The sequence below is a fragment of the Bos indicus x Bos taurus genome, chromosome 7 (genome assembly GCF_003369695.1).
Source record: "Bos indicus x Bos taurus breed Angus x Brahman F1 hybrid chromosome 7, Bos_hybrid_MaternalHap_v2.0, whole genome shotgun sequence".
Lineage (NCBI taxonomy): Eukaryota > Metazoa > Chordata > Mammalia > Artiodactyla > Bovidae > Bos > Bos indicus x Bos taurus.
This window is the reverse complement of record NC_040082.1, coordinates 16,555,001-16,573,536: the sequence shown is the minus strand read 5'-3', so window position 1 is coordinate 16,573,536 and position 18,536 is coordinate 16,555,001. Positions and strand designations below refer to the sequence as shown.

The window sequence follows — 18,536 nt, the reverse complement described above, 5'->3', positions numbered from 1 at the left end:
TTTGTGGTTTTGGAACTAGAGAAACATTGTCAGGACAGTAGCCCCTTGACAAGATTTTCTGGCATGGTTCTGAATACACATAGCTTCTTGCCAAGATTGAAACCTGGCCACCTATTTTACCAGGGGACATTCTGACATGGTTAGAAGGGGTCAGAATACCTTTTGTGGCTACAAGACAGAATCCATGATGGCTTGACCTCCTTAGCCCCATGCTGGCTCTAAAATATTTAGTTCTGCATTGTTGATTCAAATCTTTGACAGGAAATAAAATTTCGGTATGGAAAGCTGTTATTCTGTGACCTTTGTTCCTTCTGTTAATAGCCTGGGAATGTCATGGAAAATACATTTAACATCCCCTTGCACATCTACTTCATGAGCACTATTTGCAGTGAAATTTATCATTGTCTTAGGACACCTTGATGGTACAAATAGGAGAATCTTTCAAGGAGAATTTCCTGGAGCCAGAAGGATGGTAACATGATATTTTAAGTTCACTGCTGGGCCCACAAACTAATCAGAAAATGAGAGAAGTAAACTGTATCTAATACACTTTACTCTTCTGAGTAAAGACAAGATGCTCTTACCTTGACTGTTCCCAGTAGACTAACCACTGGAATACTGGCCAGCCTCTTTAGGAACACTCAACACAACCAGAGGCTGGAAGAGGAGCTGACTCTAGAAGGTCAAGAAACACAGCTCTTTCATGCCTCTCCTCTAATTGTGGCTCCAGAGCACTCTTGTCCTTGAGTTATGCCATGACTTGGGGTTGTATTTTGATTCTGAGCATCCATGCCTTATTAGGTTATACACACCATATTTAAATATTTAGATCAACTGTGGAAGAAGTTCAGAATCCTCACCAGCCTATATAACTTTTGCCTGCCCAATCTGTTAATGAGACTAAAGGAAAAATTTTTCTTTGAAATACATAGAAGTATTTGCTGGGGATGACTGAGCAGAAGATACCTGCAGTAGTGTCTTACTAGTTGGCACCACCTAGAACTTAAGATATATGCAGCCTTGTGCCCTGAAGCCAGCTTTTGAAGAATGGAAAACATTTTAAACACATTATCAAAGCGGTGGAAAAAGAGTTCGTTTCCTCAAATTTCAGAATCTATAACTATTGTGTCAAAATAAATAAGAAAATGGTAAGTGATCTTCTGCCATGAATCCTGGGACCAAGAACTATAAATATATCTTATCAATGCTCCACAGTAAACACCATTATTATATCCATTATACAGAAGAGGAAACTGAGGCTACAGAGAAGTTAAACAATTTAGTCACGGTGGTGTAAATGAGGAAGATGGGATCTAAACTGAAGAGGTCTGACTCTACCCAGAACCTGAATGAACTTTTACTCTATATGTGTATAATCAGCTTGTAAAATCTATATCCTTCAGTAGAGAACTTGCTGAGTGAGACAGAGAGACTTGCTGAATGAGAGAGTATGTTTCAGTCCCACTGTTCCCAGATCGCTGCTTACATATCATAGAGCACAACCCACCTTGTGCTATTGTTCACAAATGTGCTCTGTGCAGTCACAAAGGGAGATACCAACAGGAACCCGTGATCAGATGTTGACATTACTATTTCCCAACAGTTAACAAAGTCTGCACCTTGCTTTTGGAATGTTACTGAAGTGCAGGGGGAAGCAATACGTTCTTAATGGCTCAAGGTACATATTTTGGGAATAGAAAAAAACTTGATTTTTATGGTCATTCCCTCCCTTCATTATTTTAGATTCATGAACCTCCTAGAACTTTGTCGCAATCATTAAGGCTATGCATAAATATTCTGGCTCTCTTTCTTTTCGGACTGCCCTTCTCCAGCATCTGGAAGTGACTTGCTTTGTCCAGTGAAAGATATGCAGAAGTGATCTCTGTTGCCTCTATGAAGAAGCTTGAAGACCCAGGGCATGCTTTGCCATCTTTATCCTTCAGACTTGGTAACTGGCAATATTCCAAACAGTGGCTACCCACGGTGAGGACAACAGCGGAAATATGGAGCAGAGCTCTTCGGATGCATTTGATATGAAAGAAAGAAAGCATTATAAGCAAGAAATTATCCAGCAAGACTTAGAGTCATTATTGCAGCAAAACCTATCCTATCCTGACTGACCTACTCTTACAGAAAATTCTGATGCCTAATCTGAAGCCGTGACACAGTGAATACAGCAGAAGAAGGAGACTGGACTTCTGACTATAGTGAAGGTCATCAAGGCTGCCAGCTAACAGGAAACATCCAGGCCCTTCCAAAAGGACTAAAGACAACAGAACAGAAAGAAAAAGTCCTCATGCCCCAGGATTGAAACCTGGTCAAGATGTCTCTGGAAGCAGAAATGTGAAATTTCCAATTCCTACAATTGACCCACGTGGTCAGTAGCACCACAGAAGCCTCATATATTCGCATATGCCCTTGGACCTCAGTGAGCACACCATAAAAGCACTGAGGAGTTTTTAAACTAAAAATCGGCCAGTTTTTGTGGTGGTTCCGAAGCAGCCACTTGGAAGCACACTACTATTTTAACTTTCCTGACAGACGTGATCCGTCAGTAGACCAAACAGTGGCTTTTTGCTCTCCCTTTTCTCCTTTTCGGTAATCATCGAAAAGAGCTAGGGGTTAGGGGTTGTTGAGTTAGGGGTTTAAACAGAAAGAAATTGAAATCCATGACAGTGATGACTTAATAATATTGCAAATTATAGTTTTTAGTTCAGGTAATTTAGCATACCAAATCACAGCTTAATTTCCTTCTGGTGTGGAAGGAGGGGGTGAAGATGAGAGTGAGGGAAAAAAAATGTTTAAGACTGTCCATTGCAAGTGCCCTTGAAAGACTAATAAAAGCACCCTGGAGAATGTAGCCGACACTTCGTTAACATGTGTGAGAGGCCCATGGCCCTCATTTCTGGGAGGCCAGGGGGCATCCTGGCTTCCTTTTGTTCAGGTGCCAGCTTCTCCTGCCTGGTGGAATGTGGAGTGCCCAAAAGGAATGCACCAAGGGTGCCGAGCCCTGATGGCTGGGAAAGGAAAGAACGACTTTGAGCGTATCAGCCGAGCCAGCCGCCATTGACTGGCGTGTGTCCTTGAGCACGCGCCACACACAGCCTCCTGAAGGAACCTGCGAGTTGGGGCTGAATCACTCAATGATTTATCTTTTGCTCTAGGACCAACCTTCTAGAAATACACCGCTCTTCAGTCTGCACACACCACACAAAATATTCAAAATAGCTTCCTCAGGTATGTTGATTCATTCACCTGGCTGAAACAGTGTCTGTGTGTTTGGCCAGAGAACTGGGGAAGAATTCTTCTGACTGAATTTCATCCCCAAATGACAACCTGAGTTCCGGTCTTGACAGGGTAGTGAGGGTAAGCCCTGGGAGCTAGCCTGGGAAATTTTAGTTGTTCAAGCCCGTCAGTGTCACCCAGCCAGACCGCAGCCCATCAGCTTGACCGAATGTTCACCGGAGGATCTTGGAGTCGTTACAACCCTTTGCATGGAGCTGAGTTCAGAGTTCAGGGGTCAGATAACTAGGCTGGGTTTGCATGTGTTGAAACGAAAGTTCACAACCTCTAGGATGCCAAAGAATCACCTCAGTAAAAAAATTCTCGTGTCCTACCATATCCTTTCTGAATTAAAACCTCTTGAAGTGGGGTGAAGCAATTGATTTTAACATGGTTCCTAGATTATTTCAAGAAAGACTAGAGTCTTTTTTTTTTAAATCTTCTCACATTTACCTGAGTAGAAAAAAGAAAGTGTAACCTTTCATAAACATAAACATCACAAACACAAACATACCTGAGAAAACAAAGCTCAATCCAAAGAACTCATGTAAGTGAGAAATCATATCCTATCATTCAAACCAAGACACTTCTGAAAGTGAAACTGGGGACTATCAATAATTACAGCAGGATAACAGGTGTAAACTGGGACTCTGCTAGGCAAACCAGGACTCACGCTTACCCGAGTTGTAAGACTAATCTAGGCAGAAAAAAATTGATTAAGATTTAGGCCACTAACCCAACAGAAGCCCTCATCCAAGCCTCAAAGCTTAGCAGTCTCTGCAAATATTTTAATTGGGCCCTAAAGCCAGAGAGTCCGGTTCAGAGGCTCACACTGGTTTAGGCAAAGCAGGATGAACTCTTAGATCCCGATACCCCGGCTGGAAAGAGACCAGCAGAAACCATGACCTGCCAGTGGAAGGATGCACGCAGTAGTGACATGCATCCCCAGCAACTCCAGCAGTCTCATGACATGAAAAGGATTGGTTCTCAAAAGCAGAGAAGAGAAGAAACAAACCAGGCATTACTCTATACCAATAGCCATCTGACACTTTTAGGAAACACCTTTCCCCGGGTTTTTAGTTCTATTCTCATACAGTCTCTACAAACCACCTAACAATTACTGTCGTGACTTTTCTACTGGTTTCTTCCTAGAGGAACTACTGCAATATACTTGTAAGATAAAGGAAGAGGGGGCTGTGCATTTTCATTAAACAATGTAGACAAAGCAATCAGTGTATAAAGGATGCTTTAGAAGTGCAAAATAGTGAAATGAGAAAGTACGTTTTCCTAGGAAATTTCATTTATTTCTCTGGCTTTAATAATGATCATGGCCTACAGCTGCCTTTTGCAAATAGTTACAACGAATCTGCAAATAAATACAATGAAAGTAAAAATTGCATATTTACTTCCAGATCTTACTTTCATCTAAAAAATAAACTCAAAATACTGTATTCATTCAACTATGCATCTCTTCATGAACAAAACTCTACTCGAAGCTTAGCAATACTGCAAATATTGTAATAGTGCCCTAAAAACTCCACTCTGGGCTCTGTGAGTAAACTCCCTACTATTGGAACTTCCTTCTTAAAATGTGAAGACCAAAGAAAACATATATGCAGAAGAATCTGAATCTTCGTAAAATAACTTTTCTTCTAGAAAGTACATGAAGGGTAACTCTGCCTCTTCTGTGTATAGTTGTCTGTACTGGGAATGGAAGGAAAGCATTAATTGGTGCGCTGACCCCAAGACAAGGGCAGTGTCTGAGGAAACACTGAAATAATCACTAAATATTTGTATTAAAGAGGTATGGTGATAGTTACAGGAGAAGGAAAAGGGGAGGGAAGGAAAAGAGAACTCTTTCTTAGATGATTATAAAATACATCTTATCTACCTGAGAGAGTTAAAGTGTATTGGCTATGATTTTCAAAAACTGGTCTTAATTACCCTTGAGACCAGAATTCCACATGAGGTAAATATGTTTTTAGATAGTTTTCTAAAATATGTATAATTTACTCAAGGAAAAAAGGACTGTGTCCTCTGGAGCCAATCTAGCCTCACAGGTAAATACAAATTTAAGTAGATTTCTAAGAAGTATATTATGTACAGTGGCTGACAGTGTGGAACGTCCATGAAGAAGCTGGGAAGGTCTGTCAGTTAAGTACATAATAAAAATGTATTGGAAAAATAGATCATTTTCTCAGTGGACTATAATTGGCTATGCATAATAAAAAAGTCTTATTTTTAAAAATGTATTCTGCATCCACAGACTTTTAAATCTCAATACTGTGTTATTTTTAAAACTCAGAATGCTAAGCAATATTAGTCAGAGTGACAGAAGAACTGCCTGGTGGATGTCATTCTATAATTTACAAGTCTCTCTGACATCTTTTTCTTCTTCTTTTTCTTTTAAAACAGACTTCATCTGAAGCCACAGGTGAAGAGTTAAAGAAGATGGAGAACAAAATTCGCCTGTCCTTACTCAACTGATTGACGCTTTCAGGAGTGACAAAGTGCATTTAACTTTAAATATATATCCTCTTTTATTATCTAGGAAGAGTCTTCTATTATAAACAGAGACAGAAACAGAGAAAGGGAGAAAGGAGAGAAAGAAAGGGAGGCAGGGAGAGAGGAAGGGCGGGAAGGAGGGAAGGAGAGAGTGGGGAGGGAGAGAATTTTTCAGGATCTAGAGTAGAAACATTTATCTTGTTTTGTAATTTATACCTTCGTTTGTGAGGGACGCCTTCTCTAGTCTACTCATTAACAGACTTCACCCTTCTAGCTCATTCACTCAGTTTTAGCTTCACTTGTCTCCTCTCCCTGCAACCTAGATGGACTTCAGTGCACCTGTCCTTGTGCCCTTTCTGTATTATCCTGTTTCTGTACAGATCATTCTGGGCTGTTGAGCTGCAAACTCTTTTGCTTTGGCTGCTGTAGACTCGCCTGTTCTGCACGTAGCCCTGGCTGAGCCTTCATAGTTCCTGGACGGTCTCTTTACCTTGTGTTGACCGGCCATCACATTCCTCCTAAGTGTTCTTTCTAGTCTTCTTCCTTTTTCCAGAACCTTCCATCCCAACTCTCAACTTGTAACAGCTGACTATTTCTCCCACTTTCTTGAGAGAACTGAGATCACATGTGCTTCCCCAGTCCTCACCCTTTCACTCAGGAGCTCCCCTGTGGAACTTCATCCCTTCTTCCTTGCACCCATATCCATCACCTCTTGACCCTTTTCTCTTCTATCTCTAGAATTCCAGCTTTTCCAGTGTTTCCTTCTAAAATATGGAGGGTTTCCCTGGTGGCTCAGAGGTTAAAGCATCTGCCTGGAATGCAGGAGACCCGGGTTCGATCCCTGGGTCGGGAAGATCCCCTGGAGAAGGCAATGGCAACCACTGGAGTTGGCTCCAGTACTCTTGCCTGGAGAATCCCATGGATGGAAGAGCCTGGTGGGCTACAGTCCATGGGGTCACAAGAGTTGGACACAACTGAGCAACTTCACTTTCTTTCTTTCTTTCTTTCTTTCTTTCTCCACTACTTAAGCAAACCCCAAGTTCTCACCAACTTTGTTAAGTTCCTGTCCTTCCTCCTGTTATCCTTTCAGAGTCAAACTATTCTGAAGGGCAGTTCATACAAGCTGCTGCCAATATGCCCTCAGCTTTCTGCTCCCACCACTCTAGGGAGACTATGAGCACCAAGGTCATGACTAACATAACCACCAATGTGCATGACTCTTTTTTCTCAGTTCTCGCCTTCCATGAGCATTTGCCGTATTTAATTCAAGTAGCATGTTTCTCACAACTCCTGGATTCCATGACAAGGATCCTCCGGCTCCCCTCCTAACACTCATTGTTTCCACACATGCACACAAAATGGAAGAGGGGAAAAGATGAGTGTCAGATGAGGAGAACAAGTGCAAAGTGCATCAGTATATTTTCCAAAGTGGAGCTCAATATTGGCTCACGAGTCAACTGGCTAGGGTGGGAATAGTAGATTCCAGCTGGGACTTAAATGACGGGCCGGTCCTAAACAAGCAAGAAGGGCGTTTCATGTAGATAGCAAGGCAGAGCATGCCAAGAGAATCTAAGCAGAAGGTACAAAATCAAGAGTAGTACAACCACAGAATCTACAGAACTTTTATTACAGATTAGACACAGAGAGCCACCAAAGATAACTCGAGTTTTTGGGTCTTCAAGGGCAAAATAATTACGCTTCGGGTAGAAATCCACAGACTACAAAAGGAAGCTATTTTTAGAGGAAGAATACAAGTTCAGATTGACAAACACTGAGTTTGGGGTCAAAATGGAACAACTTTCAATGTCTTAGAAAGAGGCAGCAGACTTGGGACAAAAGGCAAAACCAAAGATTTTAGCTCCTTGAGGGAGTTAGGTCTCATTTCTCTTTGCATCCCTCAGAGCACTTAGCATGATGCTTTGAACACTCCAAGAACATAATACTTGTTACATGGACAAATGAGTAAATGAATGGAAGTAAAAATTTTGTCATTATCTTCTCTGTTGTTTAGTCAGTAAGTCGTGTCTGACTCCTTGTGACCCCGTGGCCTGCAGCCTGTGAGGCTCCTCCGTCCATGGGATTTTCCCGGCACGCATATGGGAGTGGGTTGCCATTTCCTTCTCCTATCTTCCCTGGGGTGATAGTTAACACTGTGGGCATAGATCAGTTCTCTAAGGAAGAACAAAATCAGGAGTATCCCAAACTGGAGATAGAAGACACAAATTGAAGAGTTTGAGTGAACAGAAAACCACACGTGCATGGGGAAATAGAAGGGGGATACTAAATGGTGGTTGAAAGGGCACTGGGATAAATGCACTCAAAAAGCGGAAGCCCAAATGAGGTTATCAATGTCTTCAGGGAACTAGTTTAGTCAAGTGTTACAGATGGAAGCCACAAAGGAAAGAAAGAACACTGAACTAAAGAGGGGAGTAAATGGAGGCCTGAGATGAAAGGTGAATGAAGGGGTGGATTTTTTTCTTAAAATGTGCACAGAGTGAACCTTTGTCAAAGATTTGCAAATAATGAAGTGCACTCATACATGAATATGTGAATGAATGAACTGAATGAATCATTCATATTAAATGTGAAAAGTACATCTGGATTGCTTTTTCTTTATCAGAAAGATTTCACCTTCATTTCTATGCTATGAGTGTGCAAACAGATACGAATGGACTCACAGGTGACAAAGTTGGTCAAACCCTGTAAGATAAAAGCTGATCTCTTTCTAACATCTTCCTCTTTTTCCTGTTGTTATGGGGAGAAGACTCACACAGAAAGTTGGATCACTGTGCATGAGGCTGTGGGAAGGGGATTATTTATGAGTAAATATAAGGAATTTTGATTTTTGTATCAGTTGTTTTAGTATAAACTATAACCTCTCCAAGTGGCTCCCATCTGGATAGTTTCTTTTATTAAAACTAATTGTTTTGTATGTTTGGAAAATGCACAATTTTATCTTCATGGAGAAAGGTCTGTATAATGTCTTTATACCATAAAAAGCAAACATGACTTACAGAAACAGAAAAAAACACCTGAAATCAATAAGCATCTATTTACTTTTCCCCATCTAAATGAGAAACAGATATCAAGAAAATATTTTAGCTCTGGGTTTGCCTTTTATAATGCTATGAAATTCATGCTGAGTGGAGAAAACTCATGCCTGATACAACTTATAGTACATTTCAAGGTGAATTACTAAATCCTCAAAACCTGACCTTCTAATGAAGGCACTGATGCAAGCAGAGTTGGTGAAGAAAACTACAAAGATATAAAAATGCATAGATATATGACCAGCTAGGGACAAATTTTGATGGAATTATCACCATATCTCTCCAGACAAGGCATATCTATCAAACATGCCTACCCTAAGCTTTGATTCCATTAATTCCCCGAGAAAAGACATCAGGTAGAGTTCTGGATACCAGGTGTGTAAACACTAAGAGATTCTGATATTACGATATCTTTCACATAGAAACCCGAACACAACCCAACCAGATGCAGAAGCGAGTTTCCGCTGGGAATGCTACCTACCCTTTTACTACTGGTATCATTATTTAAACGTTTAATGTAGGAGAAACTGAAGGCCAAAAAAGAACACGCCTGCACTTAATTTCAAGTGACAGCTAATACAGTGCATTAAAGGTGTAATACTATACACATGGTAGTTATATATAAATAGCAACGTTAAAAGGGGTTACAACATCCCTAAGACATCCTAAGTCTAAAACACTTAAAAAGCACATTCGCAGTACAACTTATCTTAAATTATTTTAATTGGTTTCAAGAAGACTTCAGATTAGTAATGGGCTTTGACTTTTCCTGATTATAAAAGAGAAATACAGATGAATGCTTTTTAGGCAGCCTGATATCATTCCCAGGTAGACTACCACATAACCTGTGTTACTTAAATGCCATTAACCAGCAACGAATGTAATTTTCACATAAGTGTTTTATGTAAATTTTGTTTGCCTAAAGTTGTTAGTTCTCTTAATAAATATAGCTTATGCAAAATGTCTTTTTTTTTTTTTTTGGTTCTTTCCTTGCATTCATTATACAGGAACTTTTTCAAAGAGAAAGAGGGGAGAAAAAGGCAGATTGACAGAACTTAAATACTTAGGAACCATTTTACCATAGAGGGTCTTTTTTTTTTTTTAATAGTATGAAAAATAATCCAGTTACAGTCTTTAGCTCGATTACTTACAAATAAATTATCTGAAAAAAAAATCAAGTAAATCTGTCAGTTGTGGAAGTTTATTTTTCCATGTGTTATCTAGAGATAAGCCAGCCTGTACTATTAGATTTCCACTGGCATAATTGTGCATGAATTCTGATCTGATTTGGTATTACATGGTGCAAAAGGTGACACATTTTCTCTAATATACCCCATTAGAAAGGAAAGAAATTGCCAAAGTATGAAATCTGAGGACCTTGATTCAGAAACTATGTGACTTTGAGGTCAACTCAGTGGAAGAAAAGAACTTGTTCAACTACCCCAGGCACTGAAGGTTGTGACAAGCAAATCTAATACCCAGCGTAGTTACTCTTGTTGGATAATCAATAAAATCTTACATTATCAGACTGCAACAGCTGTATATTCGTTTATCTTATTGCCTTGTATGTCTCCAACATATTCAAGTGTGGAATCACAGAGAATACAGATGCTGTTCCCATTTCTAAATCATTGCTGATCAGAAGACTCAGCTAAGATACCAGAACTGAGAAACAGCACGCATGTGTATAACATGCTGAATATATATTTTATGTAAGGCTACCTCACTACAACAGAGAAATGTTAGCTCCAAGGATCTTGGAAAAGAGTTCTGACCGAGTTACTCAGAGTTCTTACAACACAAGTTTTAGAGATATAAGTGATCTTTGAAATCCTATGAGAAATGACCTTGAACAAATTAGTAAAATACCAGATGTGATCTGTTGGCAATTTCAAATTACATTTTCTAAAAAGTAGAAACCCTTATGTTTTAAGAAGGAAATGTTGTGCAACCTCTTTTCCTCACTTGACTTTTTCTTTTTGGCAGCCAGTCAGAGTAAGTAAAGCCTGACTTCCAGAACACAGGACTGGCATTCTGTCTTCCTTTGGTAGAGGACAATGAATGTCCATTACAACTTAAATAGGAATTTTAAAAGGATTCTTACAACTTCCTTCCTACTCAGCAACCCGCCCCCCCCCCCCACCCCTGACCCCCAATTAGTTTCAAAGGAAAGCTTAGGTAGAAGATGAAATTTTTGGACTGCATTCTTATCTCTGGACAAAGCAAAAGAAGAGATATTTAGGGAGCCCTTTGAGATTTCAGTGGAGAAGTCAAGAATGACAATTTAGTCAGTTCTTTGTTGCTTCTCATTTCATAAATCAAACACAAAAAGTGAAATAAAAAGAAATATTAATAGCATGATAAAATTTAGATATACCTGGAAAATTGAAAGTGCTGGTTTAATTTTTTTTTTTTTGCTAGTTTAATTTTTGAAATAACCTAATCCAGCACTAATTGTAGATAAGCCTTAGACCGTCTCCTGGTAACAGGCTTCATATTCCTAAAGGCAACAGGACATCTATTTGAAGCTTGTGCTCTTGAAAATTGTGGCTGATTTATTTTGAAAATGGCCACACAACACATCTTATCCCTTAGGTTCTTATGCAATATGACCTTGACACTCCTGTTGAAGAGGTAGAATCAAATTCACCTTCTCCTTGAATCTGGGCTGACTTTACAGACTAGCTTGATGCATACAACAGAAGTGACATTCTTGTACTTCCAACACCTGGATCTCTTGAAACAATCAATTTTGAATTTTTCTCTCTCAGAACCAAGCTGCCACGTTAGGAGAAAGCTGCAACAACCTCTAGTCACCTGACTGAGCCATGAAGATGACCACAGACATGGCTGGAACCACATGAGAAATTCAGCAAGAAGAGCCCAGCTGAGCCCAGTTAGTCCACTGCATGGTGAAGACATGGAAAATTATTGCTTTAGGGTGCTAAGTTTTTTTTTTTTTTAAGGGGGAGGGTGTGAGGTAAGGCTGTTATGCAGAAAAGGGGAGGCTTTGAGGCAACAGACTAGAGTTTGAAGTTTGGTTGTTTCACTTCTTTTGTGACCTTTAGTGAGTTACTTTATGTCTCAGAGGTTTTGGTTTTCATCGAAAAATACTGACAATAGTAGCTGCTTCTCAACTGACCCATATTCTTCCAGCATCATACTCTCTTAGTGACTCTTAGAGTAAGGCCAGAATAAGCATGGTTGCTCTATACATTTTTGCTCGGAACCAACTTTTGAGGCATTAAAAATCTTTGGTTTCCCTTCACATTCATGTTCTTTGCTTCCACATTGGATCTGGGCTTCCCGATTGGAAGGACAATGAATGAGTAAAAGACATTGTTGCCATCACTTTTCCAAAGCTCGGTCTGCTTTCTCAAGACCTAGCATGCCGAAGAGGGCTGGACAGGCCCATAGGACACTTTCCCTGTGTATTCTGGAGCAAACAGGCTCTGGCTGTGCAGAATCGCATTCCAAGCGGCCTGGTTGTCGTCTCTAGGTGGGTCAGCAGGCTGAGGCAAAACATGACCAGGAAGGAAAACAAATGAGATAATTTATTTCCTCATCTCCATTTCTTCCTCATCCCGCAAGCTACCTAATTCCTAGTCTTAGCTTCCTCTCTATTAGACAAGTAAACTGGTTTTTAGGCTCAACTACTTTTCTAATTTGGGCACATTATCTGGTTTCTAATCTTAGCTGTTTCCTCATCACGATAATGGTACTTGCTCAGCCAATACACAGTCATAGAGAAATTAACTAACAGAAGGAAGGGGAAGTACTCTGAAACGCTGAAGTGCTCCACAGATGTCAGGATGCCGCAGGTAGGCAGCTCCCAGTTATCTAAAACATTCCCTTACTCTGTTGTTGTTCCGTCACTAAGCTATGTCCACCTCTTTGCGACCCATGGACTGCAGCACGCCAGGCTTCCCTGTCCTTCACTGTCTCCCGGAGTTTGCTAAAACTCAGGTCCATTGAGTCGGTGATGCCATCCAACCATCTCATCCTTGGTCACCCCCTTCTCTCCTCTCGGCCTCAATCTTTCCCAAACCCAGGGTCTTTTCCAAAGAGCTGGCTCTTCGCATCAGGTCTTACTCCAGCCACATAAATTTTTTCAATAATCATATTACAGAGACAGATAAATATATTTCTCAAATTTCTGTCTATTGTCATTATTACCATGTAGGTACAAGATTGCCATTATTTTACTGCTGGGGCTACTGTGGAACCTTCCAGCTCCCCTCCCTTCAAGCCTCATCTCCTTCTTATGCCATCCTCTGCCCTCTTGCCAAAGTTTCCTTCATAAAGCACAAATTTCAAGATGACAGTTTCTTATTTTAGAACTGCCTTTGATTCTTCATTGCTTGGAGAATAGACTTCAAATTCCTTAGATGATGGCAAAAAACAGAGAGTGAAAAAGTTGGCATAAAACAACATTCATAAAACTAAGATCATGGCATCCAGGCTCATCACTTCATGGCAAGTAGAAAGGGAAAAAGTGGAACGAGTGACAGATTTTATTTTCTTGGGTTCCAAAATCACTGTGGATGGTGACTGCAGTCATGAAATTTAAAGACTTTTGCTCCTTGGAAGGAAATCCATGACAAATCTAGATAGCATATAAAAAAGCAGAGACATCACTTGGCCAACAAAAGTCCATATAGTCAAAGCTCTGGTTTTTCCAGTAGTCATGTACGGATGTGAGAGTTGGACCATAAAGAAGGCTGAGCACCAAGAACTGATGCTTTTGAACTGTGGTGTTAGAGAAGACTCTTGAGAGTTCCTTGGACTGCAAAGAGATCAACCCAGTCAACCCTAAAGGAAATTAACCCTGAAAATTCATTGGAAGGACTGATGCTGAAGCTCCAATACTTTGGTCACCTGATGCAAAGAGCTGACACATTGGAAAATACTCTGATACTGGGAAAGATTGAGAGCAGGAGGAGAAGGGGGTGACAGGGGATGAGATGGTTGGATGGTATCACCGACTCAATGGACATGAGTTTGAGCAAACTCTGGTAGGCAGGGAAGGACAGGGAAGTCTGGAGTGCTGCAGTTCAGGGGGTTGCAAAGAGTCAGACACAATTCAAAACTGAATAACACAAGCTTTTGCAACCCTAAATTTCCCTGACCAGCGTCACTTTCCTCCACTTTGGCTCCTATGGCTTCATACACTACTTGACTTTACACACCACACATCCTCTTATATCCTTCAAGACCCACACCCAATGCCATTTCTTCTGTGCAACATTTGCTGACAGTCCTATGAATATGGTCATCCTCCTGTTTTGCCCACCCAGATTCTGTTCACAACTTTGCTATGACATTTTTCTCACTGTATTACAACTATTAGCTTATATCACCAAGGGTCCCATCAGACGATGACTCCTGAAAGGCCTGAACTGTGTCATATTTATCTTTGTCTACCTAATGACTTGTCCTTCAATATATGTTTATGGTAAATAAAAAAGCATCAGTTTTCAATATGAGAGACACAAGAACAAATTAGTTCATCCTATATCTGAGATTGGGCTTCAAAGGGCAGGGCTAGGTTTCTGGATTTGGGAAGTAAATAACATTTTAACGCTTCCTTTCTGAGACTTTGCTTTTTAGATAAGATGAAGACACTGATTCACATAGAGGATATGGCATGGAATGCTGTAGCTATCAGCCTGGACTAAATCATTTGTTTGCAGTGAAAAAAAGACCTCAAAATCAGATACCTATAAAAACAAAGGTTTATTTTTTGCTCAAAATCATGATCATATGGGCTGGCTCCATGTCATCTTTACTCCAGAATTCAGGCTGAAGGGGCTTCCCTGATGGCTCAGATGGTAAAGAATCTGCCCGTAAGGCCAGAGACCCTGGTTTGATCCCTGGGTCAGGAAGATCCTCTGCAGGAGGGCATGGCAACCCAATCTAGTATTCTTGCCTGGAGAATCCCATGGACAGAGGAGCCCGGTGGGCTACAGTCCATGGGGTCTCAAAGAGTCAGACATGACTGAGCAACCAATACACACACCCCATGTCATCTTTACTCCAGAATTCAGGCTGAAGGAAGCCCTTCTGCATGGAAAGTTCCAGTTGCAAAGAGAGAGGGCAGGGGCAAAAGACAGCTCCTGAGCCTTCTTGTTGGGAAGTGGCATGGGTCAGCCAAAGAGAGGTCCATGGCCCAGCCTAAGATCAGTCGGCAGGAAAGTGCAGAATAGAAGGCATTTTGCCATCGACGCTATAGGAGGTAAAGAGACAGCTGGCATCGTCCCTACCATGTTACGGCCTCTAGAACGGTTTTCTATTGACAGGAATCGAAGAAGACTCACCCTGCTAGCGTGATTATAGCCATAGGCATATACCTTTGTCTACTTTGAGTTTGGCTACAGCTGGAAAATTGCAAAGAAAAAAAGTACCATGTAACTTTTATATCTATTAATTGTATATTAATTATGGAGTGTGGGGTAACACAAAAGGGGCAGTATTTCTTGTGTGACAAGATTCCGGCCCATGGAAGCACTGAAGCGACAAAACTGAAGGAGTACCTAAAGCTGCCTGCTCTAAAAATCTATTCGACATTGTGGATCTTTTTCTTTATATAAAAATATCTTGATTTTTACAAACAGGAACTTTACCTGGCTTTGGATATTCCCCAAGACAAAAAGACTCGTGTTCAAACGTTGTTTTGAGTTCATCATAAGACCAAGAAAAATAACCCACTCCCTGGACACTGAAATATTTTGGTTAAGCAACATGTTTCTTGAGGTTGTGTTCTCATCAAATGCCGTTGCCACAGAAGAATTTCTGACCTCTCTTTAATATTTCCCTTTTTTGCATATATTAATAACTTAATGAAAATATATACCTGTATTTCCATAGCCAACTTCTGTTGGCAAGTTATTACAATCAAGGAAGAATTCCTATATTGCGAACTCCTTATAGAACCTGCAGAGTCAATGTCTTTAATATGGTGAAGGATTTCTTTGCCAAACAAACTTTCAGGCGGAATAAAGATCTTGGCACCCTGCGCTCAGATGGAGCATCTGTGACGCTTGGCAACACATCTGGTTCTGCTGCTTTGGTGAAGAAACACGCTCCTCATCTCAACATGCAGTGGTGTCAGCCCATGTCAACGGCTCTGCCAGCGATCACGAAAAAACTGTGTCTATTTCTATGAACGTTATCAACCTCCTGAGAGCCAGGGCTGACACACTGCTATTTTAAGAAGTTTTGTCAAGAAATGAGAGTAGAAGAGTCAGTTCAGTGCTGCAAAACAGAAGTTAACTAGCTTTCCAGAGGACCTGTCTTCAAATGTTTGGTTGACCTTCAAATGCAAGTTCCACATTTTTTTTTTTTTTGAGGCCAAGGAAATCCAACTATTAGAATAACACAACAGGAAAGAGTCCAGTCATAGTTCACTTTCAGTTCGGTTCAGTTGCTCAGTCGTGTCTGACTCTCTGCGACCCCATGGACTGCAGCATGCCAGGCTTCCCTGTCCATTACCAACTCCTAGAGTTTACTCAAACTCCACTGAGTCCAATGGACAAACTCCAAATGTCCATCGAGTCAGTGATGCCATCTAACTATCTCATCCTCTGTCGTACTTGATGGATATTCTTGCCAAGTTACCTAGGTCAATCTTTTCATTTAAATTTTTTTCAGCTCAGTTGCCACTCTGGAAGGGCATGTGGGAGGCAATATGTGTGTGTCTACTTGCTAGGTCGCTCAGGTGAGTCTGACTTGGCAACCTCGCAGACTGTAGCCCTCCAAGGCTCCTCTGTCCATGGGATTTCCTAGGCAAGGATACTTGAGTAGGTTCCCACTTCCTTCTTCAGAGGATCTTCCCAACCCAGGGATCAAACCTGTGTCTCTTGCGTCTCCTGCATTGGCAGGTGGATTCTTTAACACTGCAATGTGGGAGACAGCTACCCAAGGAGTTCAAGGCTGGAGAAGGGCTTCCGCAAGCTGGAATGAGTAACAAAGCTTTCCAATTTGTTTACAGGTAGAAACCGACAGGCAGCTGGAGTCCTTAGATAACCCTTTCAAAGCTAATCCTGCCTCGGATGAACTTAATATGCAACCATGAATATTTGATCCTTAAAAAAAAAAATGACAAAGCATTAATGATGCAGACTTTTCAAAGCATGAACTCAACAAGAATTTTGGAGAACTCTAGGAATTTCACTGTGTCTAACCCTCATCTAATAAAGCCACGGCAGCTCCCATTTTATTTGTTACTGTTTTCTTCTGCCAAGTGAGTATTTCAAGCACTTATTGCCATGAAACTGAAAAGTCATAGTCAAACAGATGTCAAAAATAACAAGCCTATTGCTGTGTCAAAAAAAACCACTCCATAATTTCAATATCAAAGCCAAACATCAGCATTCTCGTAGAATTTTACTTCTGAGCTGAATTAAACTTTATTTTTACTTGAAAAATTTACATATATCTCAGGTGTTTGAGGAAAATAGGCATTAATGTCAAGAGAAATGTGGTGAGAGCAACAGAGATAAGACTTTAGAAAGATAATTTATAGTCTCTGGAAAATAATGCAATTTCCGTTGCAAAAAAAAAATGGCACAAAAAGTTATTTATATATGTGTTTATGTGTTTTCTTCTGGGGAGAAAATCCACAGCTGTCTTCAGATTCTGAAAGGGTTTGTGACCTAAATAAGGCTAGTACCCTGTGTCCCCATGCTTTGTAGAATGAAACATTTTAAGAAATAGAATGAATGCTGTGAGGAAGTGGATTTCATCTGTTGAAAAATGAAGTTAACTATGCTTTGGTGCTCTACTCACCAATGAATAATAATAATAATACTTTCCTAAATAGGAAAGTAACCCACTGCACTAGAGATGGGTTCTAACTCACACTCGATTTGCACAAGCTTTCTGAAACAAAATTAAGGCAATTTGAATAAAAATATTTGTTTTGTTAGATTCTGCTTTTAGTTTCCACATTAAATGAAAAATCATATAGCCATATTTATATAGCACAGTAGGACTAAGATAATAAGGAAAAATTAGGAGCTCAGATTTAGGGCTTTGAAATGCAGTATTTTTCTTTCTTTCTTTCTTTTTTTTTTTTTGGAGAAGTATAGAAAATGAAGTTTAAAGTGTTTAGTTCCTATTGGTGCTGTAACAAATTTTCTTAAACCTAGTGGCTTAAACAATGTAAGCTTATTATCTTACAATTCTGCAGTTCACAAGTTGAAATGGGTCTCACTGGGCTAAAATCAGGATGTGGGCAAGGCCACATTTCTTTCTGGAGTGTCTAGGGGTCTTTCTAGTTTCTAAACGCTGCCCACATTCCTTGGGTTATGGCCCCTTCCTCCACCTTCACAGCCAGTACAGCTGCTTGCCTCCCTGCCCCGCCCCACCCCACCGCACTCCCACTCGCTGTATGCTTTATTCAAGCCAGTGCTCCGGCCTCGACTGTGTGTTCCCACGGTGGTGTGTCTTCTGTGGCTGCTGCTTCAGGTGCTTCTCCATGGTCTTCAGAACTCCCTGTGCTTGTTGAGCCTGGGGTTTAGGGCATGTACTTTCTTGGGCAGCAGATCCTGGGGCTGATGGAACTTCCTGAGGTTTTCTTCCTGAGTCTGGTTAATGAAGGTGAGAATAAGGGCAATGTACTCATGGAGAGTGCAGATCTTGGAGAGCTCGGACCACATGTCACCTGTCACTTTGGCGATGTACAGCTGGGAGAACTCC

General features: G+C 40.7%; 2 protein-coding genes across 11 annotated transcripts in view; both read right to left on the bottom strand.

The window, feature by feature from the left end:
- MCTP1 (multiple C2 and transmembrane domain containing 1) overlaps positions 1–18,536 on the bottom strand; it is a 564,668-nt gene that overhangs the window by 52,179 nt on the left and 493,953 nt on the right. The gene's annotated exons all lie outside the window — the stretch shown is intronic.
- The window catches only part of LOC113894996 (60S ribosomal protein L35-like), a 937-nt gene continuing 657 nt past the window's right edge, over positions 18,257–18,536 (bottom strand). Inside the window, exon 1 of the mRNA XM_027545599.1 lies at positions 18,257–18,536. This exon is cut by the window's right edge and continues 657 nt beyond it. Within this exon, the coding sequence (XP_027401400.1) occupies positions 18,323–18,536 (214 nt within the window). The 3' untranslated portion in view covers positions 18,257–18,322.